The 27,339-nt window shown below is 39.4% G+C and overlaps 1 protein-coding gene across 2 annotated transcripts; it reads right to left on the bottom strand.

The window, feature by feature from the left end:
• Nucleotides 1-27,339, bottom strand: SLC17A8 (solute carrier family 17 member 8). Of its 2 annotated transcripts, XM_033514785.1 has the most exons (12): nucleotides 27,143-27,339; nucleotides 20,038-20,290; nucleotides 17,393-17,511; nucleotides 13,963-14,077; nucleotides 13,404-13,491; nucleotides 11,458-11,544; nucleotides 10,408-10,547; nucleotides 8,707-8,856; nucleotides 6,065-6,197; nucleotides 4,691-4,801; nucleotides 3,246-3,373; nucleotides 1-2,614 (listed from the first exon to the last, which is right to left on the bottom strand). In XM_033514785.1, the coding sequence occupies exons 1-12, from the start codon at nucleotides 27,283-27,285 to the stop codon at nucleotides 2,276-2,278; spliced, it is 1,806 nt and encodes a 601-aa protein (XP_033370676.1). In that variant the 5' UTR covers nucleotides 27,286-27,339; the 3' UTR covers nucleotides 1-2,275. The 2 variants fall into 2 exon arrangements, with proteins under 2 accessions (XP_033370676.1, XP_033370677.1); XM_033514786.1 differs by lacking the exon at nucleotides 8,707-8,856.

The raw sequence follows: 27,339 nt of genomic DNA, 5'->3' as shown, positions 1-27,339 counted from the left end.
AGTTCTTTGTCATAACAACAACATTCACACTCTTTGTATTCCTCTTAACAACAGGAAAGTTACCCTTCATCATTACTGGAAAAATGATGCTGCTCCTAAGCAAAAATGTTACTGTTTCTAGAATAATACATTGTCTTCTCTTTCCTCCATCAGATTACACTTACACAGATTCTCATATGAAATCCTTTCATATTAGAGTTTTCCCTATTAGACTTCCCGTAGCACTTATATGAACGTTACATTATTTGAGAGGGAGGAAGAAGCTGTTTGTTTTGCTCATTTACAAAATGGTGGACCTCTTTTGTAAACTGTGGTGGATGCTGCAAAATAGTTTGACAGCAGCTGGTCCTGCTATTGTGATAGACTGATGAGAATACTTGACCCAAGTTCCTGCCAATTAAATCCCCAAAAGCTGACTATCACCTAAAAGAAATAAGATATTTTCTTGTACCTGTTCTAAAAATTAGCAGTGAAATAAGCAACCCTAGTCTAAAATGAAGTTTTGAATTAAAAAAAAAGAAGATATTTTCTAACCTAACAGAATTAAGTGACAAATTTTTTTTTGGAATGGCTTATTAATAAACTGGTGTTTTTTTAAGCAGGATTGAGCTGTACCATAAAACTACCCCTTCCATTAAATTATCTGCTCATATCAATTAAAAAGTCTTCACTGTAGTCAAATTAGGCATGTATCCATTCAACTCACTTTTCTTCTTACTCATACACCGTTGCAGATTGGATTTTTCTAAGTAGAAGAGAAGCAAGAGAAATGAACAGAGGATTAGCTAACTTCCCAATGTACCTGTTTGTAGGGAAGATAAATCATCCATGGATTCAAGTGAATGTACAAGTGTAATTGCACTCATACTACTCAATTGCACTTCAATAAAATAGCAAAATGCATCTGAGAAATGTTCAAAACTTGTGTGCATCACAATGGCTGCATATGGTACGTGAGAACAATAATAATACTGAAACATCACAAAGCACAGAGTAGGCTAGACAAGATAGCTTTCACTTGAATTTAATGAGGCAGTAGTTATAATGAGAAAAAAAATTAAATCACAGCTTACTGAAATTATCCATTCTGAAAAGACTGTTAATGCCACAATGAGTCTCTGAGTTTCAGCTGTTTGAGATGATACAGCATGCTCCACTGTTTGATTCTAAAAATGGTAGAAAAAGGCTAAAGCCATTTTATGCTGTCAAATATATACCAAAGGCAGAGAATAATTACTTTTATACATAGATACCTCATTAACTCTCAAAAGGTACAGTGCTTCATTCATAGCAAGAACAAGACTGAGGCATTGAAAAGTTACAGCTCCAGAACTAAATACTTTACCTCTGTAAATAAGCTCATTTACCTAAATGAGGACTGTTGGTGTTGAGACCCGGAAGTCTACCAGTATAATACTAGAAAAATATATTCCAATTACTTCACAATAATGAATTGAGTGAGAATCCTAATCAAAACAGGGCTAAAATTTCCTTTCATAAGGATTAATAATATTGCATCACTAATGATGATTTTGTATTCAAAATTATTTCATGCCAGCGCAAAATCTTTGGAGGGGGAGAAATAAAAGTATCCATTTTATTGTCTTATCCATACTCTGTCCTCTGTTATCTCATACAAAGATATCTGCCAATCAATTTTTAAGAACTGTTGAAGCAAACCTGTGCCACCTCTGCCACATGTTCCCCTTCCCATTGTTGAGTGACTATTAGTAATTAATTACAACCTACTGTCATGAATCTCCTTTTCCCTCTGCTCTGATCTTTTAGCATGAGTTTGTGGCTTGACGTGGATTAAGCAGTTCAGACGCCACCCTACAGGAATCCTAAATAGGCAAAACAGGGCTACTCACTACGGGCTGTGGCACCACTGGAGACCCAGGGATTACACAGATCACTGTGGATCCACCATCTGATGTCACTTGTCCTTTTGCTGTTCAGATGAGATGATGAGGGAACTCCTTGCTCCTACAGTCAGTTCTACAGCTTGCATCAGACAGGAGCCCTGCCAGGGCTGGTCTCCCAGGGTCATGCTGGTTGACCCATGCAGGCTGGGAGAGGATTTAGGATCACTTATCGCAATCCCATTGTTGTTAGCCTTCTTACACACCACTGGAAGGGAACTATCACCCCTCAAATCTAGCCAATTGGCCAGATATAACCTAATTAAGTAAGACAATAAATATGGATACCTGTTGATTTGGGGCAGATGGTAGATGTCATGGGAGTAGCTATACAAATCTTACAGTTTCAAGTATTAAGACAAATCTTGAAAATTTCCATTTTCATAATGGTAAGAAGTCTGTTCCTCAATATCTTGAGTTACTTGTTTTTTCTTCCTCCATTCCCTTCTCTGTACTTCACTGTTTTGACTGGTAGCACCATACGTTTTCTTTGGACTTACAAAAGTTTCATTGTTCATCTCTGTTTCTTCAGCCAGTTCATCCTGATCAATTATGCCACATTTCTCTTCACTGAGGTTTTCGGGGTCAGCCCATTCCTGCTTCTCCCCAGAAGCAAAGATAGCATAGAATATCACACCACTGTAATGCACCAGGGCTGCAATCAGAAAGACGTTCTGCCATTCTTCACGGGTCTGAAAGAATGGTGCAGGTCTCATTAAGTTTCCAGTAACAAGAAATACTGCTGTCTGAATTAGGCCATGAATTAGCACATATTGAGGAATGACTGTGATCACTGTTTGATTCCTGATGCTGAAGATAGAACAATTTATGAGAATCATTGTAAAGATTAATTTTTTTATAACTATAGCAAATACAATAAAACTTGGGGTTTTTTGTTGTTTTTTTTTTTCTCCCAGAGAAGTTTCTCTCTTGCATGTGAAATATTTATGGATTTGGAAATGCAGGGATTTCTCTAACAACTACATAATATTATTGCAGATCAATGTTTGCTTAGGAACCCTACTGAGGGGGTACACATGCATTTTAGAGGAGTTTTCCAAGTCCTATGAGCATTGCACAGTTGTATGGAGATATTGCAGAGACTTAGGCTCAGGTGGCATTAAATAATATCTGCCTACACAGATAATTAGTTATAATAGGTGAGAATTAGGCCAAGGTGGAATTTTAAAAAATGCATGTTTAAGACAAACAAAAAGCAGCTACGGAGATTAATGATGGAATGGCATCCCCAGGAATCTTTGAAATGCCTTAAATTTGTTGCATTAACTAATCCTTTTTTTAGAAAACATGGAGAAATGTTACCTTGTGTTTTGTCATTGCACCAACGATGAGGGGGCACACCATTCCCGACAGCGTCCCCACGCCGTTGGAGATCCCCATCAGAATGCTGGCATAACGAGGGGCTATGTCCAAGTGATTCACATTGAACCCTACAAAAAATGAGAGAAACAATCAGCTGTACAGCATTGCACTACCAGGCCAACAGGGCTTTCTACAGCCATTCTGGCTGAAGAAGACAGAAAAGGCTATTAACCTCCCTACTACACAGCTGAAGACTATATTGTATAGAAAATAAAGTTTTGTTTGGCCCTGTTTAAAGTGTCTGTACTTTCCATTTTTTCATACTGAAAGAGTGAACTTGGAAAATATTTTTAATTAAGGAATCAATGCCTCAAATTAGTGAAATGTCTTCTACCTATTTATTTTTGTGGTAGTGTTTATAATCCACTTCTTTCGGTGTTTTAAGTAGCAGTTTAACAACATGAAAAAAAATAGAATATAAACCAGTAGGAAAAATAATTATCCTTACTCTAGTGTGTCTTCTGAGCATGTATTTTATTAAGAAATAAAAACAAATACTAAATATCAGCTCAGATAATTACCATTCCTTAGGTAATCAAAATTAATCATATTAACTGTGGTTGATCACAAGAAGTGACAATCAATTCCAAGAACATGGTAATAAATAAGGTAAGAAGTAGACTACTGGGAAAATCCTGAAATAAAAGTTGATTGATAGAAATGGAAAGATGCAAGGACCTCACAACTGAGCAGCAAAACTGCTTCCCATCTGCAGAATCCTGAAATAACTGAAGACCAGCAGTTACTTTGCTGGTCAATTTTGTTCAATAGATCCACGTTCTTGGCAGTCTTCTTGGAAGATCTTCAATCTTCTTAAGAAAAATCTTTAGTCTTCATAACAAAAGTGTTTTTTACCATTGATGCTGGTACTGATGATGTCACAAAACAGCTTGAGACTGCAAAACGTGAGTGAGACTCATGAAAGTGCTAGAAACAACTTCTGGAGAGGGGCTGATTGTAGGATGCAACAGAGGGAGGGCTGACATAGAAAGCAGAAACTGGGTGATAGGGCTGGGGACAGGATTGTAACTGATAGCCCTTGTGCAATATTCACTGCAGAGTAATTCTCTCTCTCTTTCCTTTTAGGCATACAGTTAAATGGGTTGAAAAGGTGACAATGTAAAAGTATATTAGAAAATAACAGCAGAAATCTGGTGTGAACTGGAATCAATAAAGAGCAGGCTCTTTCAAAGCTTCATGTCCTGTGTGCAACATGTTTCATAGATACTGAAGTAAATTAGTTCTGATATGGGAAGAAATAACGAACACCCCATAAACTGCCATGTTAAGAGCAAACAAAATAATAGAAATTATGACAGTAAGAACACTGAGGATACTAACATCACTTTTCTCATGAATAGTAAAAGAATAGGATTAATTCTTACCTGAAATTGCAAAGCCACTGAAGCCTACTGCTAACACCAGAAAGGAAATAGCCACACCTTTTGTGTGAGAATAACCAACCACCAAAAGCAAGGTTGCTTCCATCCCAAAGCCTTCAAATGAAGCATATGAGAATGAATTACATTTAAATTTCCAGTTGCCATGAAAATACTAATAAGCACTATCCAGAATAGCAGCTTAAAATAAGAGAAAATTATTTTGTATCTTTTAGCTATTCTTGAACACACATGGGAGCTTTGTGCATTTGCAGAAATATGTGTATATTCATTATTTGAGAATATATTATTTTTTATCTCTTCATTCACTGCTGTATAAATGACCCAAGCAGTGGGTAAAGTCAATTCACTGAGCAACAGAGGAGAACAATGAGATAGTGACCCTGTGCAAAAGCCAGAAAAAACTCACAAACACACAAACATTATTGGGAAAGGTGAAAAACACTTGCCTTTGATTTCTCGTGATTACAGTGGTGTCAGGTATTCTTGGTAAATGGAACAAAAAAAGATTTTACACACAACTGTGATACCAACACAACAGGACATCCCTGAGAATCACAGGGAACTTCCATTACTGGAAATTAGCATTTTTTAATATGCACCATCACAATCCTTCTGTTTTGTTTTGTTTTGATCTAATGACACTATTAATATACCCTGAAAATGCAACGAATTTGATCATCCTTTCTGAAGATGAATAGCCAAGTTATGTGGTATCACTGGCTGCAGGCATCTCTATTTCTAGGAGCCCGTGCCATATATAAATAATGCAAGCCAGCAATTGACAGTGGGCAACAAATTGCTCCACAGGCTGCCAAGCTTGAAATCTTTTCTCTAATATCAGCCCTACATGTCACTGATTTTTCAGTTCAGTGACTGAACTGGAAACAAATCATTTTGTGCTGAGTTAAAATTGTCCTGTGTATCTGTCACTTTTTACCCCTCACCCTAAACCTTTCAGCCTAAATTTGTCAGTGGGTTCTGCTGGAAGTAGCAAATGGGAACATGACCATTTAATTCATAAATGTATCCACTGGGAAAGGGTCTATCCAGAACCATGGTACAGGGTTAACTTTGTCTGTATGAGTTTGCAGGATGAGGCCTATTTGATTATACTATGCTATTACCCAGTCAATTATTAACCAGGCTTCTTGTCTCCTCCCTTTTTAAAGCATGCTCTTATGAGTAAGGATTTATATCATGAGGCACCAGTCTCCAGTTAATGCTTCACATTGACCAGTTGCAAATGCAATCCTGAGTAAATTGTCTCTTGTTGCAATTAAACATGGGCAAAACTATGACACTTGCATCGACTGCAGCACACAATTGAAATGTCATATTTTCAGAATCCAATAGTACCTCCACAGTTCATGACCTTCCTTACAGTGGTAGTGGTTAAGATTTTCCTGCTCCGTAAGAAGTCAGCTAGCTGCCCTCCGATGGGCACAATGATTGTCATGACCATGTGAGGAACTGCTGACAAAAGGCCAACCTGCAATCAGACAAATGAGTGCTTAACAGTCATTTCTCCTTCCAGATTCAGAGGCAAGAGAACAGGAACCATAATGCTTCTTCACCTCTTTTTCCCTGCATCATTTTATCTGGTTACAGCAGATGCTCAGAACTAGGTGAGGAAAGAAACATCTCCTGGTGGCCCAGGAGAAGAAACCAGAGCACAAGTGAGAATCTCACCTTAGAGATGCTATGCAACATCCCTAGTACTCATGGTTACTCCAATGAGTTGCACAGAAGATTGTTTATATGAAATTCTATTGTAGACATCACAAAGCCCTGTCACACATATCCTGATACTGGAGTGCTCTGTCTTGGTTTTCCACTGCAATTATATATTTTTTGTTATTGATCTCCATAAGGACCTCCTTCTTGAATAACAAATCAATCCCTGTTACCTGCCTCTGTGTAAAGGAAGGGAGCACCTGCACATTGCATAGGGACTGAAGACCATACAGCATAAAACCTGACATAATGATAGAATTTTACAAATTATTAAATAATCATATATGTAAAAACATTATTTTTATTCTTGTGGGATTACAGCCTACAAACTGATGTTCATCTTCTTTTCATTTTCACAAAAAATGAAAATGTCCCCCAGAATGGTTGCGGTTGAAGGAACCTCCTTCTGCTCAAGCTGGATGGCCTAGAGAATGTTGCCCAGAAATGTGTCCAGGCAGTTTCTGAGTATCTCCAGAGATAGGGATTCTACAACCATTCTGGGGAACCTGTTCCAGTATACAGTCATCCTCATAGTGAAAAAGTGTTTCCTCATGTTCAGAAAGAACCTCACATGCTTCAGTTTGTGCCCAGGGCACTACTGAAAAGAGCCTATTTTCACCTTTACACTCTCCCTTCAGATATCTGTACATATGAATGAGAATTCTGCTGAGCCTTCTCCAGGCTAAACAGACCCAGCTCTCAGCCTTTTCTCACAGGAGAAATATTTCCATTCCTTCTTGGTGCTTCATTACACTCTCTCCATTGTGTCCATGTCTCTCTAATACTGTGGAGCCCAGAACTGGACACAGTACTTCAGGTGTGCCCTCACCAGTGCTGTGTAGAGGGGAAAGGTCACCTCCTTTTAGCTGGTGGTCTTTGCATGATGCAGCCCAGGATACTTTACTGCAAGGACACACTGCTGGCTCACGTCCAGCCTGGTGTTCAGCAGGACCCCCAGGTCCTTTTCTGCTAAGCTGCTTTCCAGCTGGGCAGATCCCAGCAGGTACTGCTGGGCTTGCTCCTCCCCAGGGGCAGGACTTTATGGTTTCCCTTACTGGGCTCCATGAGGCTCCTGTCAGCCTGCTTCACCAGCCTGCTGGGGCTCCTCTGTACAGCAGCACAGCCCTGCAGTGTATCAGCCACTGCTCCTAGCTCAGCATCATCTGCAAACCTGCTGAGGATACACTCTGCTGCATCATCCAGGTCACTAATGAAGATGTCAAATAGGATCAGACTCAGTATTCTGCCCTGAGGCAGGATTTTAGTGATCAGCATGTCATCTTCTAGAAGCTTTTCTTTGAAGCAGTAATTTAGTGAGATGTTTTGAGTTTACTTTCTGTGGTGTGCAACCTTGTTACATTGACGGTCGGTTTTACACTAGGTTTAAATTAGTGAGGTTCACAGAGATGCAGCTCTAGCATTTATGAAAAGCAGCTCAGAATAAATAGATTTAGTTTTTTCTTAATATCCCTCTTTTCCATCTCCATGCTGTACTTGGCCATTTAGAGTGTCATTGCTACCAAGCCACAACCATTGCTTCTCCTGCAGAACCTGGGCACACAGTGCTCCCAAAATAGATAAATAATGATGTTCTTTGTTATCAGCCTTAGACTTGCTTGAAAATAACTACCACATAGAAAGTATGTATGCTAAATGAAAGAGATTCTAAAGCTTTACTAAAACAATTGTTCTGTATTCCTCATTCATGCTCCAAATAAGGAGTGTAACAATTCTGATTCTAATGAAATGATGGTGGCACAGAATATAAATCTATAAAGAATTCAATCTTCATCGTTAATGAAAAGTCACCAAAATCAAGAAGAGGATAAAAATTACCTAAATTAAATGCTAAAGAGACAACACCAAGCAAAATGTGCATTTTTATTTACTTAGTGTTTTTTCATTATATGTGGGGGCTTTTAATCAACTATTTCCCAAAGTAACTTCTTCATTCTTTCCTTTTTCTAATAATATGATGCTTGCATACTTTTATTTCTACCAGGTCAGCAGAAGTATGTCATCCCAAATACTGGGAATAATCTACTGTAATGATTCCAGGTCTACCTGCTTCTCCTCAAACAACCATAGCACTAAGTGCCATGTCCAGGTATCTCTTGAACATCTCCAGATATGATGTTCACCTCCTCTCTGGGCAGACCATTCCAATATTTAGCCACCCCTTCAGTGAAGAAATTCTTCCTGATGTCCAACCTGAACCTCCCCTGCTGTATCTCCTAGGTCAGTGCTTATTTTCAGACATTTACCTTGCTTATTGCAAATCCAAAGACTTCTTCAAAGTAAGCAGGCTGACTTATAAGGAGCAAATAGAAGGTCCAGCTTCTGCAGAAATTTGCCACAATGATTGCATAAACTGGCATTGAAGTGAAAAATCTCTTCCAGGGAGTACTAAATTTCTAGGGGAAAAAACACACACAAAATTGGGTAGACAGAGGCAAAATAAAGAACCAGCATCTTTTATTACCAAGCCTGTTAGGTACATTGCATGCAACTTACATCACAGGTCACTTAAAATGCAAGTGAGATATATCTCTTGAATTACTGGCAAAAAAGAGGTAGAGAAATTTTCTTGGAACAATTAGGATTTTTAAGATGGATACTGCAATACTGTTGCCCTGATTACTGAAACTACATGAGGTCTTCTGGAATCCTGCTGTTGGGATAATGGGATCAGTAAAAGAATCAAAGAAAACTAGAGAAAACTTTGTGCCATTCCCCACTTTCTGTCATGATGCAGTTTAAGACATTCTTTTGAAAGGAGTGGGAAAAAAGGGTTGTCCAAGCTAAGACACATGCAGTAGAGCAGCAACAAGTAGCCACCTGCTTCAACCTCACTAATTTAATTCAGAAAAAAAAAAAAGGCCTGTGGTACAGAATTTAATTTCTGTAACTTGCTTTTTTGCCATTTAAAAAAAAAAAAAATATTATTATGCTCCAATACTCCATATAGCAGGAAACATACTTCAGAGACCTATTGATTTCTATAGAATTCCACTCAGAAGCTGAAATCTGTAGCTATGGCAATACACATTGATATTCTCTTTTTTTAATAAAAAAGTTAATTTTGTTCTACAGGCTACCCTTTGCCTGCAGTTGTGTGTGCACCCATGAAGTTGGTACCAGCTTCCTCTGCAGTAAAACCAGCACACTGCAACAAAAATCCATGACCTGGAACAAGTGTGTGTGTGTCTCCAGCCAAGACCTGATCAGCCAAATTTCAGAGGTATACCCAAAAAGACAGTGTGGTATTTTACATTCCTAGCAAGGCATGCAGAGGAACAAAACATGTAGAGGAAAGAACAGTAGTTAATTTGTTCCAGAATGTTCAAAACTGAAAGCTCCAAGGACGGACAGTTTGTCAAGAAACACCTTTGTTTTTCACTACTGGCAAAAAAAAAGTTGCCTAAAGGAATGGAGGAAAGTTTGATGGGGAAATAGTTTTTAACCCAAAGTTTCCAGGATCTTCCAGGATCTTCTCAGAGAGAGTATGAGAAGACTTAGAGGACCTGAGCTGCTGTGAGAGTCAGCAGGGCAGAAACCCAGTCCTAAACTACTAGATTTGCAATCATCCTTAATAGGAGCTCAAGAGGCAGCTGGATAATTTAACAACTGCAGTCCAATTCTTATGTAGCTAAATCCATGAATATTTTTAAGAACAAGCTTGAGAGTTACGCAAGAGCAGGAGACCAGAATGTGTGTTACCCCCTCCCAACCCATCCCTTCCCTCCATAGATCAGAGAAGCTCCATAAGTCAAGAGCTTAAAAAGCATTACGTGTCTTCCTGTACTCATCCAGTCCAGCTGCATGAACCTGATTCTGTAATTTTCTCGAAAGGAAAAGCCCCTAGTTCCACCTCACTTAAACAGCTAACAGCATCCATCCAGTCATATACCCATCTTCTGCAAAGTGCTCACAAATGACAACAAGGAAAGCCTTTTTTTACTTACACTTGCATTAGCTGGGTTGGCTCCTTCTCCTATACTTGTTTCTATATATGTCCTTTCTTCATTGGTTATTGTTGGATGGGCAGCAGGGCTTTCATAGGCATGAAGCAGCCAAAACACGTACCAAACAATCCCAAACATTCCTGAAGATGCAGGAAAAGCAACTTTGTTTTCAAAGCCAATAAAGCTACACTTCAGTATCTGCAAGTCTGAGGTTTGTTTAAAATGCTAGTCAAACAAAACCTGCATAGAAATTATGCCCAGGGAAGTAACAAAATATGTCAACTAACTCTGTGGGTATTGTATGCCTGCTTGCAAAGCATTTAAGCATTTTGTCACTTTTATTATATTATACATGGGGCAAAGAAAAGGCAGGAGGAAAACTCTCTGTAGAACCTAGGGAAAGAAAAAAGCAGACAGGCCATGATGTGGTTGCAATCTGCATGAAGGGACTTCACCATAAGATGGCAATGGCAAATCTTGTGGTGTGTCTTGTATCTCCAGAGAAGACAGAGAAAACCCAAATGGGCTGCTGATGTGCAAGGCTGGTTGGAGCCACCTCTGCCATGCACTGTGAGGGGAAGAATAAGGCACCAGAGATCAGCCACAGGGCCATAGCCAGGGGACCACTTTGTAAAGGTGGCACTGCTTTATTAAAGATGGGCAGCATGGGGAAGATTTCTCAGGGCAGAAGTTTTCAGGTCCCTTTGGCTCCCTGTCAGCAGCATTTGCTGTAACTTTCGCTGTCAGTGTGCACTCTGGGGCAGGTCCCACACAAAGCTTTTGTGCTGCAGAGGAACCTTTGCAACTGCATCCAATCCTGTCACTGGGTGACCATGGGCTGTAGCCTGGTCATTACAATTTTACAACTTTTATAACAGATGATTATGAAATGAAAGTTCCCAGAATCTGCAGTAAGTAGGGAACAAATTGGAGCACCCCTTTGCAACCTCTTCATCTAAAAAACTTTGATCTGTCCTTGTTAGAGAGGTTTTAGTAAACGACTGGCAGTACTGATCTAGTGGCAGATGTCCTTCACGTTTGGCAACTCACCATAAATATAAAAGACTGATGACCATCCTATATACTGTACCAGCACACCTGCCAGGGGCATGGCCACCACCGCACCTGCGTATGACCCTGAAGAGAAAACAGATTAGTAAAACATGTCAGCTGTAGTAGGTGTGCCCAGCTTTCATCCAGACAGGTGCTCATAAGAGCAGAACTGGATGGATGTGTTTGACTTTTTTTATGGACATGGAGAATGGGATGGAAGCTGCAAAATTTTGACTGGGGTGACAGGGAGCACTGACCCCTCATGGGTCACCAGTCTCATTTTGCTGAGTTGTGCCCTGTAGGGAAAGAGGATTTGCAAATCCAAGACTGACGACAAACCACTACAGAGGCATAAGATACGTGTGTGCAGTTGAGTGGGAAATCCCAGCTGGCACTGTGGTGTATGTGGTGGGTTTTGGAGAAGATAATGGAACAAGTTTCAGAAGCTTCATGGAGGAATCCTGATGATATGCAGATATGTTGGGAGGCTCTTGTCATGGCCCTAGACCCGTGGCCACACAAGCACTGGCAGCAGAGAGGGTGCTCAAACCAACCCTGAGTCTGTGTAACCATGTTTAATTCATATCAACAGCATGAACAAACAGCTGGAATAAATAGGCAAATGTTGACAGGGATAAAAGAGGATAACAGTGTGGTCTGTGTCAAGGTTTCTGATTGAAACAGATAATACTGGTGAAATATATGGTCTTTTGAAAAGAGATGAGTATTTAAGTGCAATCTAGACAATAGGTTTCAGTGCAAGACAGTGACAATAGCTTTACATGTGAAAATTGTTGCTCTGAATTATTCTAGGAATGAGGTATTTGTGGTTCTGAGACTAGGACATGTTTTGTTAATAAACATTTGTTAATGCTCTACTCATTAGCAAATACTTTTCTGCAATGATTCACAGAGATCCTTCTCCCTCACCTTAATGTAATTCATTTTTCCTACAGCTTTCCTACAGAAAAGCCCTAGGCCAGAATGTAAATAGAAGAACCAGGAACCTGCTTAATCTGGATTTTCCTAATTTTTCCATTGCTCCTATGCAACTTTCAAATGTAAGGATCAGTGATTTGTAGCCACTAAAATGGGTGTCAAACTGAAGGATCCATTGATCCTTTCTCTAGAGATCCTGCACTAGGAATTTCAAGGAGGGAACATTGAGGGTGGAGAGGCTTTCCTTTGGATCTTTCCTTCTGCAGGAATTGAAAACACCTAAATAATAAAAACCTGAAGCCATCTGTAGTAAAAATAAAATTCCCACAATATACAAACATGGGTCTTTTCCCACTTGCTTCAGTCCTCCTTTTATCCGTTATCTTGTGTTTTAGTGCTGTATTTTCCCCAGCCACACAACTCTAGTCCTGATGGACAGAATTTTTTTTTCCTGTGACTTTTACATTTTTACTGAACATTTTCTCCTACTGACATTCATCTTCAGCTGTCAGCATTGGAAAGGGACACAGAAAAGAGAGCAGAGTACATGTCTGATCATAACTCAAAACAGAATGAAGCAGAACAGCTACTGGCAACAAGTTACATCACCTCCACTGCAGTATATTGAGCAATCAGCCTAAAAAAGCCTAAAAAAGCCTAAAGTCCTTTTCAGATAATTTTAGAGTGCTTGTTTAGGAGCATCCATTGAGTGTGTATAATAAATGGAGTCCCTAAGGATGAAGCCAATAAAAAAATACAATGTAATTTCTCTCATGTGAACCTCTAGACACATTTTAGTTTATTATGAGAGCCATTTTGAGCATTGGCTTTAAATGATAAAATGACAACATACTAAACAAAAAAAGTACTCACAAGTTCCTAGGCCTAGGGTACAAGCTGATTGTAGCAAAGGGCAGAGGGTTTTTGCTTTAAATAGTGAAATTAATAAAATAAATCTGATAGGGATAGGTGCTTACATAAACCATACAAGCCCATCAACTCACCACAGAATGAAGTGGTAGCCAACCTGCTTCTCTCCAGCGGCGGGGCCCACTTACTCCACATCCCATGGCAGGCTGGGTACGTGACACCCTGGCAGACATTTCACACATCACATGATTTGCTTTCACTGCATTCCACTTGAAGTATCTGCTGATACTATCCCTCCTGCCTAGCTGTTTGTCACCATGGAATGATATAGGAAGGGTTAGGTAAGTCTGGAATAACTCGACTGTTTGAGTATGAAGATGTTAAACTAATCTGAATTGCCTGTTACTTGAATAGTAATATGTTCTGAGGTAAAAACACTGTTTAGTATATGCAGTTGATGGCACAAGGAAACTAATATAACTCAAATTGCAGCACCAGAAACGTACATTTTTCTTTACTTAGAACGTAGAAACATAAATCAGTATAATTTAAAAACGATCATCTCAAAATGAGTAGCAAGTGAAACTGTATATTGATCAGAAACCCCGATTGAAAGAGATCTTACAACTTCTAGAACCAAATCTCAAAATCAAACTCTGTTTGAGAAAGGACAAAAATGGTGTGTGCTCCTACCTCCACCAAACCTTGAAGAATCCTGACAAACATCACACAGCCATAATGCACTCTTGCTGCAGAAGGGATGATCATGTTCAGTGTAGATGTTAGAAAGATAGCTGCCCCAAATACCCTATGGAGAAATGGCAGACAGGGAATACAATTATTATCTATTCTTCAGAAGTGTTCTCATGTTCCACTTCAAAATATTTATAAACTTATTTTAAAATATTTTGTTATGATTCTTTTTCTTTTTTTTTTTTTTTAAAAAAAAATAAATATTTAAATTGTTTACATTTCCATGTCTGAAAATATGTTCACAGTAAATACATGTGACTTCATTTTTGTGTCCAGTCTTATTCACAGTAGGATTAATGGCTGTGTTATAGCATGAAAAATTTACCATCAGAGAACAGCACTGTTTTGTCTAAATTCTCTACACCTACTGCCAAAAGCAACACCCCGTGCCTAGACAACTCGTTATCTGAGTGACAAGAAGGCACTAAACACATGAGCACAAAAGCAAAGAGGCTGAGTAGACTGGCAGACAGAAGTGACAAAGGAACTGATTTATATAGAAAAGTCTGAAAATATGAATTGGAATACAAAGCCCACAGTCATATCTTGACATTTAGGAGACTGCTTTAAAAGCCAAGTAAACATTTAACTGAGAAATAAGTATTACTTATCTCTCTGTTGTGATCCCTGAAGAAAAGATTTTTGCCTTTTGATTTCTTACCACTAATAGAAATATCAGATCTGTTATCATAACACTATTGACTCAGGGAACTACTGCAAACCATGTGAATTAATAACCATGTGAAAGAAGAAACTGTAACAAAGAGAACTCTTAATTATCCAGCTATCTCTAAAGACTGTTTCCAATCTCTGCTACTTCTTTTAATTCCAACTCTTAATATGCCTAGGTTTTAAATGCATAAATTTATATTGAGTTAGAACCACTCTTCTGATACTATTTAAAGGGTTGAGTGTTGTTTCCACAGAGACAGCATCTTTTCATCAATTCACTGCCATTTATCCCAAAGAAGTTGATCTCCACTTTGAAAAGAAACATTCCTGATTTTTTTTAATTCAGTCACATATTCTTCTGTCCTCCCTCCCACAGTCCCTGGGCAGCTGCCACTTCTGAATCAAAACAGACTACTCCTCTGCCTAGCAGGGTGCTCTTACTGAAAATTGATGTCAAGAGATGCCTCATGGTTCATGCATCCACCAAAAAATACTGAAATCACATTTAAATGTGTGTTTGAGGATAATCAAGAAGTTAAAAGGATGGTGTCAGTAAATGGCTGATGAGCTTTTTGGTGGAATGCAGATCTACATCAATGTGGATGAATGTATTGAGTAAATTACGTAGTGTTAGAGGTTTTTGGTGCAAACCCATAAAGCACTCAGTATTTTCAGCCATTATGAGATCCATCTGAATCCCACATTATTACAGATAATTATGTACATTACAGAAGTGCCTGGGATGGGCCATCCTTACTTATGTTCAAGATTGCACAGCTTAAACAAGCAGCAAAGGAGTCTTTGCCCAAATCTGTCAAGTCAGAAATAGCATAGAATCTCATTTCCCGAGTGCAGCTGGGACAAAAGAAAGATTTTCCTCTTTCTAGGGCTGGTAGGTTCATTGGCCACAGAACACCTGTTTTCCTGCCCTGTGTCTTATCAAATAACCCCTCTGAAACTGAAACTTGGCACCACTGGTGAACCTACCTAAGCAGAAATTGGTTGGGTAAACAAGGAATAAAGGAAAACCATGGACTTAGTGAATCCCATTACTGCAAATAGAAATTCTCTTTGATCTCAGCTCTTGAGCCATTTTTGTTCCTCAGCAAATTCTACTCCTAAACCCAGTTATGATGGGCAAATCCATAATGTGATGTTGTAGTACAGCATTAGATTGAGTTGGAAACTCACATGGGGATAAATGCAGAGCTTTCTGTGCTTGTGCACTGCCTGTACTTTAGGAAACACTTTGCTGACAGAACACATCAAGTTACAGTGTAAACATGGTTGATTTTACTGTTTGCAAGTAAATTAAGGAAACAAAAGCTAAACTAATAATATGCTGAATTATTCAGCCAACAGTATGCACATCTGTGTTTTGGAGCCCTTCTGCTGCAAGAGCTGGTGGCAAGACTGGAAAGGCTGGAGAAGTGATTAAGCTTAGCTAATTTATTTGGCTTACTCGGCAGATGGAAAAACATTCTGCCTAGGCACTGTTACGTGGCAGAGAAATGAATAATTGAGGATGTGAACAGTGCTGAAGAAGCAGTGCAAGCCAAACTCTGAGTAACTTTTGGTTATGGACAGAAGAGAGTGGGACTGAACAGTCTGGGCAATTCTATGGGATGACTCTGTTCTGGAGAAATTTCCACAAGGGCATATGGCTGGGAAGAACATCCAGGCAGTCTTTTAGCCCCCATAGCTCTTTGCAGAATGCAGAAAACAAAGTACTTTGATCTGGGGCAAAGTGCAACATATGATTGGTCTTAAAGATCTTTTCCGATTCTGACACTATTTGTAGATAAGCCACATCTTGTTTGCAGAGACTGAAATTAGTACCAGCCACCTTTTTTCATTTTAATCTGTAGATCCCAAATCTCCTTAATATGCACATCTCATGAGCTCATTCACAACCATCTGTCTTTAGACAGCCTCCCTCTCTCTTGTGATCATGTTCAAAGCTCTGAAGACCTTTTGAAGTAAAGCCCCAAACCAAAGTTAACATTTGCAAAAATTAGTTACTTTTCTTATTCACTTTGCTTATTTCAAAAGCATTTGAATTTTAAAAAAATAAGAAAAATTGGATGACAAACACATTGATCATAAAACAAAATCTGTACAAATTCTCAGACTTCACCAAGAAGAAATCAGGAAGCTCTACTAGAAATTCTATACAATCTTAATTACAGTCAGTACTGTAATAATATGTGTCCAGCCATAGCCAGGATATCTGTGCATGAGGATAGATTTGTGACTTCAGATGATAAATAGTTCTGTGATTCCTTTAGGCCCAGCTTCAGTCCACTGGGAGGAAGACCAAACACTGCCAGAAAACTATTGTTTGGTGTTGAGCTAAAAAGCACTAAGGCAACTTCTTAAAGACAAATGCTTTAACCATAGCTGTTACACACCATTAGGTGTGACTTTCCTTGAACTCTCCAGAAAGCATTATTGCTTAGAGAAGAAAAGTGTAAATATTTGAGATGGACAAGTCAAATTGAAAGAATCAGCTCTAGACCCATAATGGAAGTCTTGTCCTCTGAAATAATTTTTGATCATAGACATAAATACTGAATGTTCAGCTTCAGAAGTGCACTTCTGAAACACATTAATTCACTGTTTTAGTAATTCTCATTTACACAGAGTGAAATGGTTGTCAGGCTCTAAAGCTTAATTCATTTGCTTGTTATTTTCTTACCTGTTAGCAGCCAATTTGTTTGAGATGAACCCTCCTGGAATTTGTGTCACAATGTAACCCCAGAAAAAAGAGCCATGAATGAGTCCTACAGTCTCTGGATCCCAGTTGAACTGGGCTGTCTGCAAAGGAAATGGGACACACGCTGTAAGATATAGCACACTCATTGCAAGGTAACTTCTGCTTAGAAGTCTCACATAGGTCACCTCATGCTCCAAATCAAACCTCTTTACATTGGCTGCTCAGGGTTGCTGAGCTTAAAAACCCCCAGTTAAGGCAAAAGGGTGGTCAATTTCCCTGTGAGGTCACTGCTTTTGCTCTTAGGAGCAGGAAAGGTTTCAGCCATAAGGTAGCTAATGCTGGACCTTCAATTTTGCCACTTGCCACTGCTTCCCCCCTGGGCTCCTTAAACTTGAAGCCTTTGCTTTCAGGACTGCTCAGAGTTACAAGAAGGACTTGATACCTTTCAATGGACTCATCCATTTTCCCAAGATTATCTAGGTTGTTTAAGTCCTTTGAGCTGATTTGCCTCCTGGTCAGATTTGTTCATGGTTCTCCTCTCAGGGCAGAACTCTGATTGTCTACTGTTAGCATTAAATGGCATGGGAGCAGAAAAGAGCTGGGGGCAAGGAGAACATCTGAAGACAAAGCAATCTGAAAATAAAACCAGGTAACACTAGCCAGTGACTAGTTTACCTTTTGTTGGAAGTGATACCCATTGTAGGGCTGGATTTGGATACAGGACAGCCATAGCCTGGCCATAGGTGGCTCCTAGTCAAAAATGCTTGCAGCCAAGAGAAATGCTTTTACCATATACCTCTGCTTTCACTATATACCTCATCCTTGAACACCAAGCAGTTCCAGTCCTCTCAAGGTTCTTCCTGAACAAGGATTTTTCTATTTCCTGACGACATTTTTTGACATACCTTGTTCAGAAGAGGGATGGTCAATGCTGAGGGCAAAACATACAGAAAGTAAAGAGAGGGTGCCCTTTCTGCCCTCCATTGTGAGGTCAATGCTAACTTTTTCTCCATGAGCCCTCAGCTCTGAAGAACTCTGTTGCAGCAATAAGAAACCACAATGTTGTGCTTTATGATCGTTTTCATGCTAATCACGTGTCTGGGAATGGTGGCTAAGCATTCTGTGAAGAAGCAGCACAGATATCTTCTAAATTCAAACTGTCACTAAAATACCAAAGAGGATTGGCAACTGTAGTGATAAACCTTAACATCTCTTTTTTTGATATTACCTTCTGCATGTTAAAAGAAAAAGTGTTTTTCCCACTACATTGATTTTTTTGCTCACAAAGAAGCAAAAATGGCATTAATTAGCCAGACATGTTTACAGAAGTCTAAAGGGTTTCCCTCCCCATCAACATGCATTTTGATGTGTCCCACTTTCCCATGCTGAAGCAGTTCTGTTTAAACAGAATTTAACCTAATTTTCTACTAGTGATTTCCAGATGAGTTTCTAGGTAGTGTTAATTTCTGAAGGCAGAAACACCATGAGATATGGAAAAAGGCTCCTCCTGGTTCAGGAGGTGCTCATGCCCTAAAGCTGTGAGTTTAGATTTGTGGAAGGAATTTACTCCCATTGTCTGAAATTACCTCTTCTCAGCTTCCCAACCTATGCAGGCACATATTTTCTCTCGCTTAAGTACAGAACCTGGAAGTCCCAGCAGGACCATGGGGAGCAGGGATTAGACTGAGTAAGTACAAATTCAGCAGGAAGTCTAAACTTGGCTCCTGTGATCATGAGTCATGGAGATGGGCATACTTTTAACATTAGAAATTTATGACAGACATCTTCTACACTCTTCTTTACCTAAAGTTAAAATATCTAGGAGAAAAGCTGATGAATATTTGCACAGCATTTCATTCAAGAGTCAAGATACCTGTGGATTTTTTAGGACAAAAACATTCAAAATGTATCCAAAAATAAGTCAACAAGTAGAGCTAATGTAGAGATTCAAGTTCATAAAATCCATAAAGGGACACTTGACATCACAGCCAAATGCCAAGGGAGGATGGGCAATGCTAAGGTATGGATTGAGCCTGCTGGGGTGCACTGATAAAGCTGTGTAGGATCTGCTGTGGACCACATGCCAACCACTGCAGATTTGAAAATGGCTGGGCACGAAGCTCTTAATAGCTCCAGACAACAATCCACATTGTCAAAAACCTGATGCCTTATTGCCAGTGAGTGCTTTAAGATCTTGGAAACTATCCACTGATATGAATGTAATGACTGCAGCCCTAGATAAAATAATTGATCATTTTTTCTGCACCAGCATCAGAGCACATTTCCCTGAGAGAGAGTAGAAAGCAAAAGATTCTGCCACCACAGCAAAATCTGTCTACAACTCACAGATCAGGGACCTGGGAGACATGCAAACTAATTCAGTTCTCATTTCTGGTACTTATAGCCTCTCTATGACACTGCAAATCCTCAGATCTTAAAGATTTTTAATGTGGCTTCATCACATAAACAGGAATTAAGTGCCTGCACATCTACGTGCATCAGGACTGATGTGTGCCCCTCCTTCTCTTTTTTTAATCTGAGTACACACAGGACTTCACTATGTGGCATTTGGGTGATTTTGCAACGGGATCTGCTCAGAGGAGAGAGAAAAAAGGGTGTTTTCTCACCCGCAGCTCTGGCTTTCCATCGACATAGACAGTGTTGTTGTTGACCATCTCCACGATGGCCACGCCCAGGTTGCACCTGATGCCGAAGGAGATGCAGAAGCCCAGGCCGCTCATGATGGCGATGATGTAGCGCTTGGGCAGGCCGCAGCAGTAGCACTCGCACAGCGCTGGCCGGCGGCTGCTGGCCGGCACAGGCCGCCCCTCCGCTGTCAGCTCAAGGGGCTCCTCCTCCACGTTGGTGCCATCAATCTTCCTAAACAGACAGACAAAGAAAAAATGAAGGTGCCCTGTTGTCTCAGTAAAATTTGCTGAAGGGTGGACGGACAGTTCCATGCTCCACAACATGCTAACTCCTGTTGTGAGGTGCTTGTCTCCTGGTATTGAGGTGAGTTAATTCTGGACAGGCTCTGAAAGGCTAGCAGAGACCACACTTTTTCCCAAATGACTTCTGAAGTTTGCACATCTGAGCCATCTAGCCAGACAGCCAGCTGAAAAAGTATTCACAAGCTACTCGTGAGCATATCTGTGAGATATAACTGGAGGTCTGTTGTGATAAAGTCCATTGATTGTTAGGAAAATTTATGTATGATTAAATTAACCATAATTTCTAACTAGATCTACTAAGCAGAGCTGCCAGTAGATTTCAAGAGAAAAGGGAAAATACAACACAAAGCATGGCTTCACTCAGCCCCAAATTCCTTGGCACTTGTTTTCTCCAATGAGACAAAAATCAGGGCTGTACAGCAGAGGAAAAACGTTTCTGGCATCAGCTCCCTGTTAAAAACACACAAGAGGCAGGCCCAGACTTTCTCTGCCTGGAGGCAATTGAAGTCACATTCTTCTCTGAAATATCCTGCCACTACAAGGACTTTATTTTCTCCAAAGTGAACCCCTGCAACTCCTATCGTGGAACGTGTTGCCCTTTGTGTAAAATACTCACTATGAAATGAGATCTGAAGGCAGACAGGGGTTTCTGGACACTAGATTCACCATTCCTCAGCAGCAGAGGCTGAAAGGGCTTTGACTGGGATAAAATTTGGTGTGGCAACTGCAGTGCAGCTGGGAAGAACTGGGAGGGAGGGTGCCCTGGATGGGGCCTGAATGGGAGCAAATGGCACCCAGTTATATCGGCCTGTGAGAGGCTGCCCAGCTAACGCAGGAGTGCAGCTCCTCAGGCTTTGCATAACCAGCAAATTTCTTTTTCCTACAGGCAATCGAGCTGAGATATTCATATTAAACAAAATGGCACTTCCATGCAATCTGGAATTACATGACAGTGCAATTAAAATTTAATTTGGTCTCTCAATCTGATTGCGGCTATTAACATTGCGCTGCAGGACCAGGCAAAGTCTGTGGTAGGAAAGGTGAGGTAAGAAAGAACTAGACACACCCACCAGACCTGAGCTAGACAATTCCTTTTCTAGCATTACCTTTCTAGGCCTATTCTAAAACGCAGATTATGGTTTTCCTGACATGCTGAAACACTTAAGGACATGGCTAGCTGTGAATATGTGACTAACCCACTGAACACTAACCATGAGCTTAAGGTTAAGCCTTTACTAAGGGAGGCCTTGAACAGCAGCTTTTCAATTTTGGCATTGCTCTGAAGCACTGAGCTCAGGATCAGTGAGCTCTTTTTGTGTCTTCCATGGAGTACTTTGAAAATATGAATAGTTAATTAATCTAAAGGAAGCCTAGCTTGCCATGTAAAATGACGAAACTATTTCACTCACTCTTTTCTGACAAGGAATAACTTATTTCCTACTTTCATACATCTGGCTGAGTGTATTTGAAATCTAATGTATGTATTTGAAATATATTTGAAACCTCAGTTTTCAGTATGAAAATCAACTGTAAACAAATGCTGACAGAGCATGCATGGATGGGCTACATCTGACAGGGTTGGGTTTTTGGGGAGCTCACAGCTTTCCCCAGTTGCTGTAAGTTTTATGTACTACCCCTAATCTAACAGATAGTTCTTTACTCTAGACAGTTTGCATATACAGGTGGTAAGTATGGCTTCTTGTGCACTTAAATATATCTTTCCAATATAAAGTTCCACTTAAAAATCTCATAATTTAATGCTCTAGAGCTAACTGGAGCATCATTTACTATATTATTCCTTTTTACATCACAATATAAACCCATTATGTCAACCATAGTCTTAGAAAAAAAACCAAAATGAGCATGCTACATTCCATCAGCTCATGTTTTCAAGAAACACTAGAATCACAATGTTTTGGGCCAGAAGGGAACTGCTGGCATTATTTTGTGTAATTCTTTTCTCAAACCAGTGCTCGCTGTAGTTAGATCCTTAGCTCATTGTCAGACTGGAGCTAAGACCTTCCATTCAAGCAAAGTAACACAGAAAATGTGATCTTAACTGTGGTGTTATTGGGAGTGATTGAGATCTTATGGTTCACCCACAGGGAAACAGAATTTGTTAGTGAAATGGGACTACAGAGACTAATTCAGTCAGGCACTTTAAAAAGAAGACACCATATAGTCCATGCTCTATGTGTTAATAGAGGTAGGTGTAAACAGAATGAGACACTAAAATAAAGACCTCAGGAAGTGATAAAACAACTGAATAATTATTTTTTAGAACTGTTGTCATCTCCCAAGTTTTATTAACAAGCCAAAAGAAATAATTTGTCATCCTCTGACAGAACATAAGATATTGATGGAATTAAATCAATTAACAATTTTCAAAATATTTACACCTTTACCAGGCTCTATTTATAAGAGAGCCATTAGACTTTAATGGGTACATTATTTTGGGCAGCTGGCAAAGATTAGACACTTCATGCAAAGCCAAAACATCTGGACATTTTCAGCTGGCTGTCAATTCAGATTGGCATGAAAACATCCTTCTGCTCCAAATTCAGTGCTAAAAGTGATGACCTGGGACTAGAACTATGGACTAATATTATCTCTGCAGAGAAATTAATTATTCTGCCATTGTACTTGACTAAGTAAAGGAAGGAAGTTGAGAACTGATCCATCACCCCAAGTCCATACATTTTAACCCCCAGAGATTAATTTCAATTTTAATTTCCCTCTATACCAGGTTTGTCTTGAGAAAACTATTTTTCAGTAGCAGTCCAAACATGTAGGTGTTAGAGCAGTGCAGACATTCACACCAGTGTCTGCACTGGTCTTTTAGTTTTATTTTATTGAACAGGTACATAATGAAGATATGACAACTCCATGAAATGATGAGAAATTTATTTTCCAATTGATCCATGTACTTTTGTAGTGTCAGTGAAAATTTTTACTAGTTGTAGACCAATGACTTAGAAGAAAACTGCTTCAGGGCCAGTGCTCTACTCTAATTATCAGCCTCATGAAAGAGATGCAGGCGTGAATTTTCCTGCACGGGAAATGTTCATTCCTTAAATCTGTTTTTCCTTTTTTCAGCTAATGTACTTACTTGGCAAGTAAGAAGAGCTGAGTTATTTGAATCTGCATCCATATTCTGTGCCCAAAGGTCGTAATAACTTTATGTAAAATTTCTTGTTTTTTATCAAATGCCTACTCTGGCATATACAGAATTTTGAAAGAATGAAAAAAAATTTAAAAATCCCTATCAGTAATAAATAAAATCCCTAAAGCACATATACATTCAGCACTCTGTATTTAATGGGATTTTAGCAAAGCAATTAGTTCTTTATTAATGATAAATTATTTGTACTAGAATTTAATTTAATTTTATTAAAAAATACATTGATTCTACAATAACAGGCAAATAGTAATATTTTTTGTGTTAAAACACATTCTAGAATGGATTTCACCAGTCTTTCTCAGGCAGCTGGAGCACAATCATACACAATGTTCAAAGCTCACACCTACAAATCCAGTAACTACAATGATCCTTGCGTAACTCCAGAAACCTATACAGTAATTATAAAAAAAATCACAAATCCAAGAGTAGATACAATCTCCTGAGATCTTACTAATTCTTCAGGGATTTGTCCAGGTGATAATTTCCCATTTATTTGATGCATTGGTAGAAAATCCCAGCACAAATGTCCCAGCTCTCGTGAGTTCCTCAGGGCCTGGGAGCTCTCTGGCTGGTTCCTGCAGGGTGTTTACACGGAACCCACGGCAGGTCTCAGGCACGGAGGCACTGTGTGTGCCAGGGGCTGCAGGGCAGTCCCTCCTCAGCTCACCCATGGAGCACTGGAGGGTGTTTGCCCTGGGGTGCTGCAGTGCAGGGCTGCACGGGTGCACGGTGCCCTTGCACGAGCACTGGCGCAAAGGCACGGCTGGCACCGCGGCTGGCCCTGGACACCCCACGCTGCTCTCACAGCACTGCACCGCCTGGGAGGCAAGCTCTCCACTTGTGTGCAAAGGGAAAATCTGAGAGGGATAGCTCCATGATCCGGCACAGTCAGAGGAGCCCTGTCCAATGCAAACATCTATCACCCAGCTTCAAGATGTAATTATGAACAATTTAGGCTAATTCACCAAGGGACACCTACGGCATCCAGAACTACACTTCATACAGCAGCCATGTGGCATGGCCCATATGTAAAAATGTCTTTTTACATTAAAAGTGACAATTCTGAGCTGTAAACCCACTTACACACTTCCCACTTCATTAGGAAGCCCACAGCTGCTGTTAACTTGTCCAGGACTCCTGAAATCCTTAGAGTAGGCAAAACCTAAGATCTTACTTCAGTCTTTGACTTTTTCCTTGACTGCAGAAGGACCAAAGTGTTTGTGTCTGTCAAGAAGATCTGCATGAACTCTTTATTTTCTGAGAAACATAAGGATGCCAGAGACACAACTCTGATATTCATTGACCCAAGCCTTGAATTCTCTAATTTTTTTTTTTTACTGATGTACTGTATAAAATTAACTAAGATTAAAACCCACTTTTGCATTTAAAAAATTATGCAAAGCATCTACAACATTTTCTAAAGCATCTTCTAAGATCTCACAAATTAAACAGCTGCCAACAGCCTAGAGAGGATGGCTCTTGGGTCTCTCAGTTCAGTCCTCCCTGCCTCCCTTCCAGGATCCAGACACCCTAAAGTCACCTCCTGTGAGCAGACTTATTTTTGCAGCACCCACCAAACCTGCACACCTGTGAGGAGGCAGTAAGGTGCTTTATGCTGCTTGTGCTTTAGCACTTGATCTGGACTGGGGACAATGGAGCAGCTGCCCTTGCCAGGCAGCAGCCTCTGGGTCTGCTCTCTTGTTTGCAATGAAAATTATTTAAAATAAATACCACAGTCATATTTACCAAAGTGAAAATGTATTCTTCTACCCACTTTGCCAGTTTTGATATCAACACACCACAGTCACTGAAATCACACTTGGAGGTCTAATCAAGGATGTGCATTATAATAATTCATCAAATTATGATGAATGCTAGAAGAGAAACCAAATTCTTTGCTGATTTTCACCACATTGAAGACAATTGGATTGGATGAAGAGCAAAGTCAAGGTTGCAGCTGGAATATAGGTATATGTATGAAGTTCATACTAAAATACGCCTGTTTCATTCATTTATGGAAACTTCCAAATATGACTGCATATTTCCTACAAGACTCCTCAACTTCCAGTTTAGATCTGACTGCAGACATAGTAAAAAGATTTTATAGTTTGGATTATTTCCTCTGCTGATTGGTACATCTAAGGAAGGCACTGAGATACCTATGTTTAAAACAGAAAATTATTAAGTTCAGCAAACTTTCTCGTATCTCAAGTGGTATTTGGGTTAATTTGATTCAGGAGCAGTGTTGCTGAAGTTGGCTGCCTGTTTTACCAAGTATGTAGGAACCAGCATGACACCTTTAATACAAGGCTACAAGAGGACAGCAGCCTGGATAATCCAAAGTGAGCCCAGTGTACTGCTACATCACATATTCACTAGAAACAAACCTTACAAGTGTTTGGTCAAATTGGCCAGAAAAGCCCACAGCAAAGAGAATTTATCACTGAATAAATTACTTGAATCAGTGTTCTAAAAGATAAACAGATTTCCAGGAATTACTGTAGAGTGTTGTAAAAGTAAAAAAGAAAAACATCAGGATTCATCTGTAACACTGTAAATTTAAAAAGTTGGGAAATTGTGTAGAACACAGATAGTCTGTTCACATGATAAAGAAATAGAATAACTGCAGTGTGATAAGTAAATTCTTACACCTTTTCTTGTGATCAAAGGCTTGTTTAGATATACCAAAACTGTCTCTTTACTCAAAACAGCATTCCCAATACAAGGCGAAGGGGTGGATATGAAAGCAAATACGATTTAGTCACTAGAAACACCTTCAGCTAAAATGCTGGCTTGATCCACAAAAAGATTTAAAACATAACATCAGGCATGAAAGAAATGCCACTAACCCCTCTGGCTCTCATCTACTGATTGCACAAATAAGTGTTGTCAGTAGCCATTACTAACAGAAATAATCTATTTAAATGAGAAATATGTTTCCCTTTATGAGATTGGTCACCTGTTACATCAGATTTTCATTTCTCTAAAAAGAAAAATGCTCCATTTCTTGGTTCATAAAACCATCAGATTAAGATGAAAATCTTTAATCCTTTTTCTGCTTTTGCTAGCAAACAGATGCTTCTTCTTCTTCTCTCTCTAATTTGCTAGTGTCAGTAAACTCACACATACACATCTTTATTCAATACATTTACTGATTTGGAACAAGTTTTTTAAAACCCCAAACCTGTAATTTAGGAGCATTAAGTCTAATTTCAAAAGTGGCATCATTGGGAATGTTAATTCCCATTAAATTATTGTTTTTTTTCATGCAAGTTAACCACAGAATTAGTCATATTTAATTATTTAAAAGTTTTTTAATTAAACACTTTTTCAAGCTCTTTTTAATATTAAAACATTATTTCACAATCTATTTTCACCTTTTTTTGTTTAATATGAATATTCTATGATCGACAGTCATATGCTGTTGTAACTGCTTCTTTTACATCTGTCTTACAGCAAGCTGTCTCACTCTCTGAGACAGATATTAATTTTGCAACTCTATATTCTGTTTTATGTTTATACATTTTTTTTTTCTATACTGCATTTCCCTTAATCAATTGAATTGATGGACCTGTCTGGGAATTTTCTGTTGGGTTTTACCTTCTCAGATTCCCCAGCGAGTCACTAATGGTGTTCTTCACCTCTTCCTTTCCTGGGTTAAAAAATCTTTCTTTCAATGAACCGAGCCCTTTGAAAGGCATTTTGTCTTTCTTCTTCAGTAAATCCCTTATGTTAAGGAGCATTCACTTCTGCTGTCATATTTCCCAGTGCCAGAGTCGGGAGCCTCCACCAGTCCC

The sequence above is a fragment of the Parus major genome, chromosome 1A (assembly GCF_001522545.3).
Source record: "Parus major isolate Abel chromosome 1A, Parus_major1.1, whole genome shotgun sequence".
Taxonomy (NCBI): Eukaryota; Metazoa; Chordata; class Aves; order Passeriformes; family Paridae; genus Parus; species Parus major.
The sequence above is the reverse complement of the archived record's forward strand: the minus strand, read 5'-3'. Positions and strand labels throughout refer to the sequence as shown.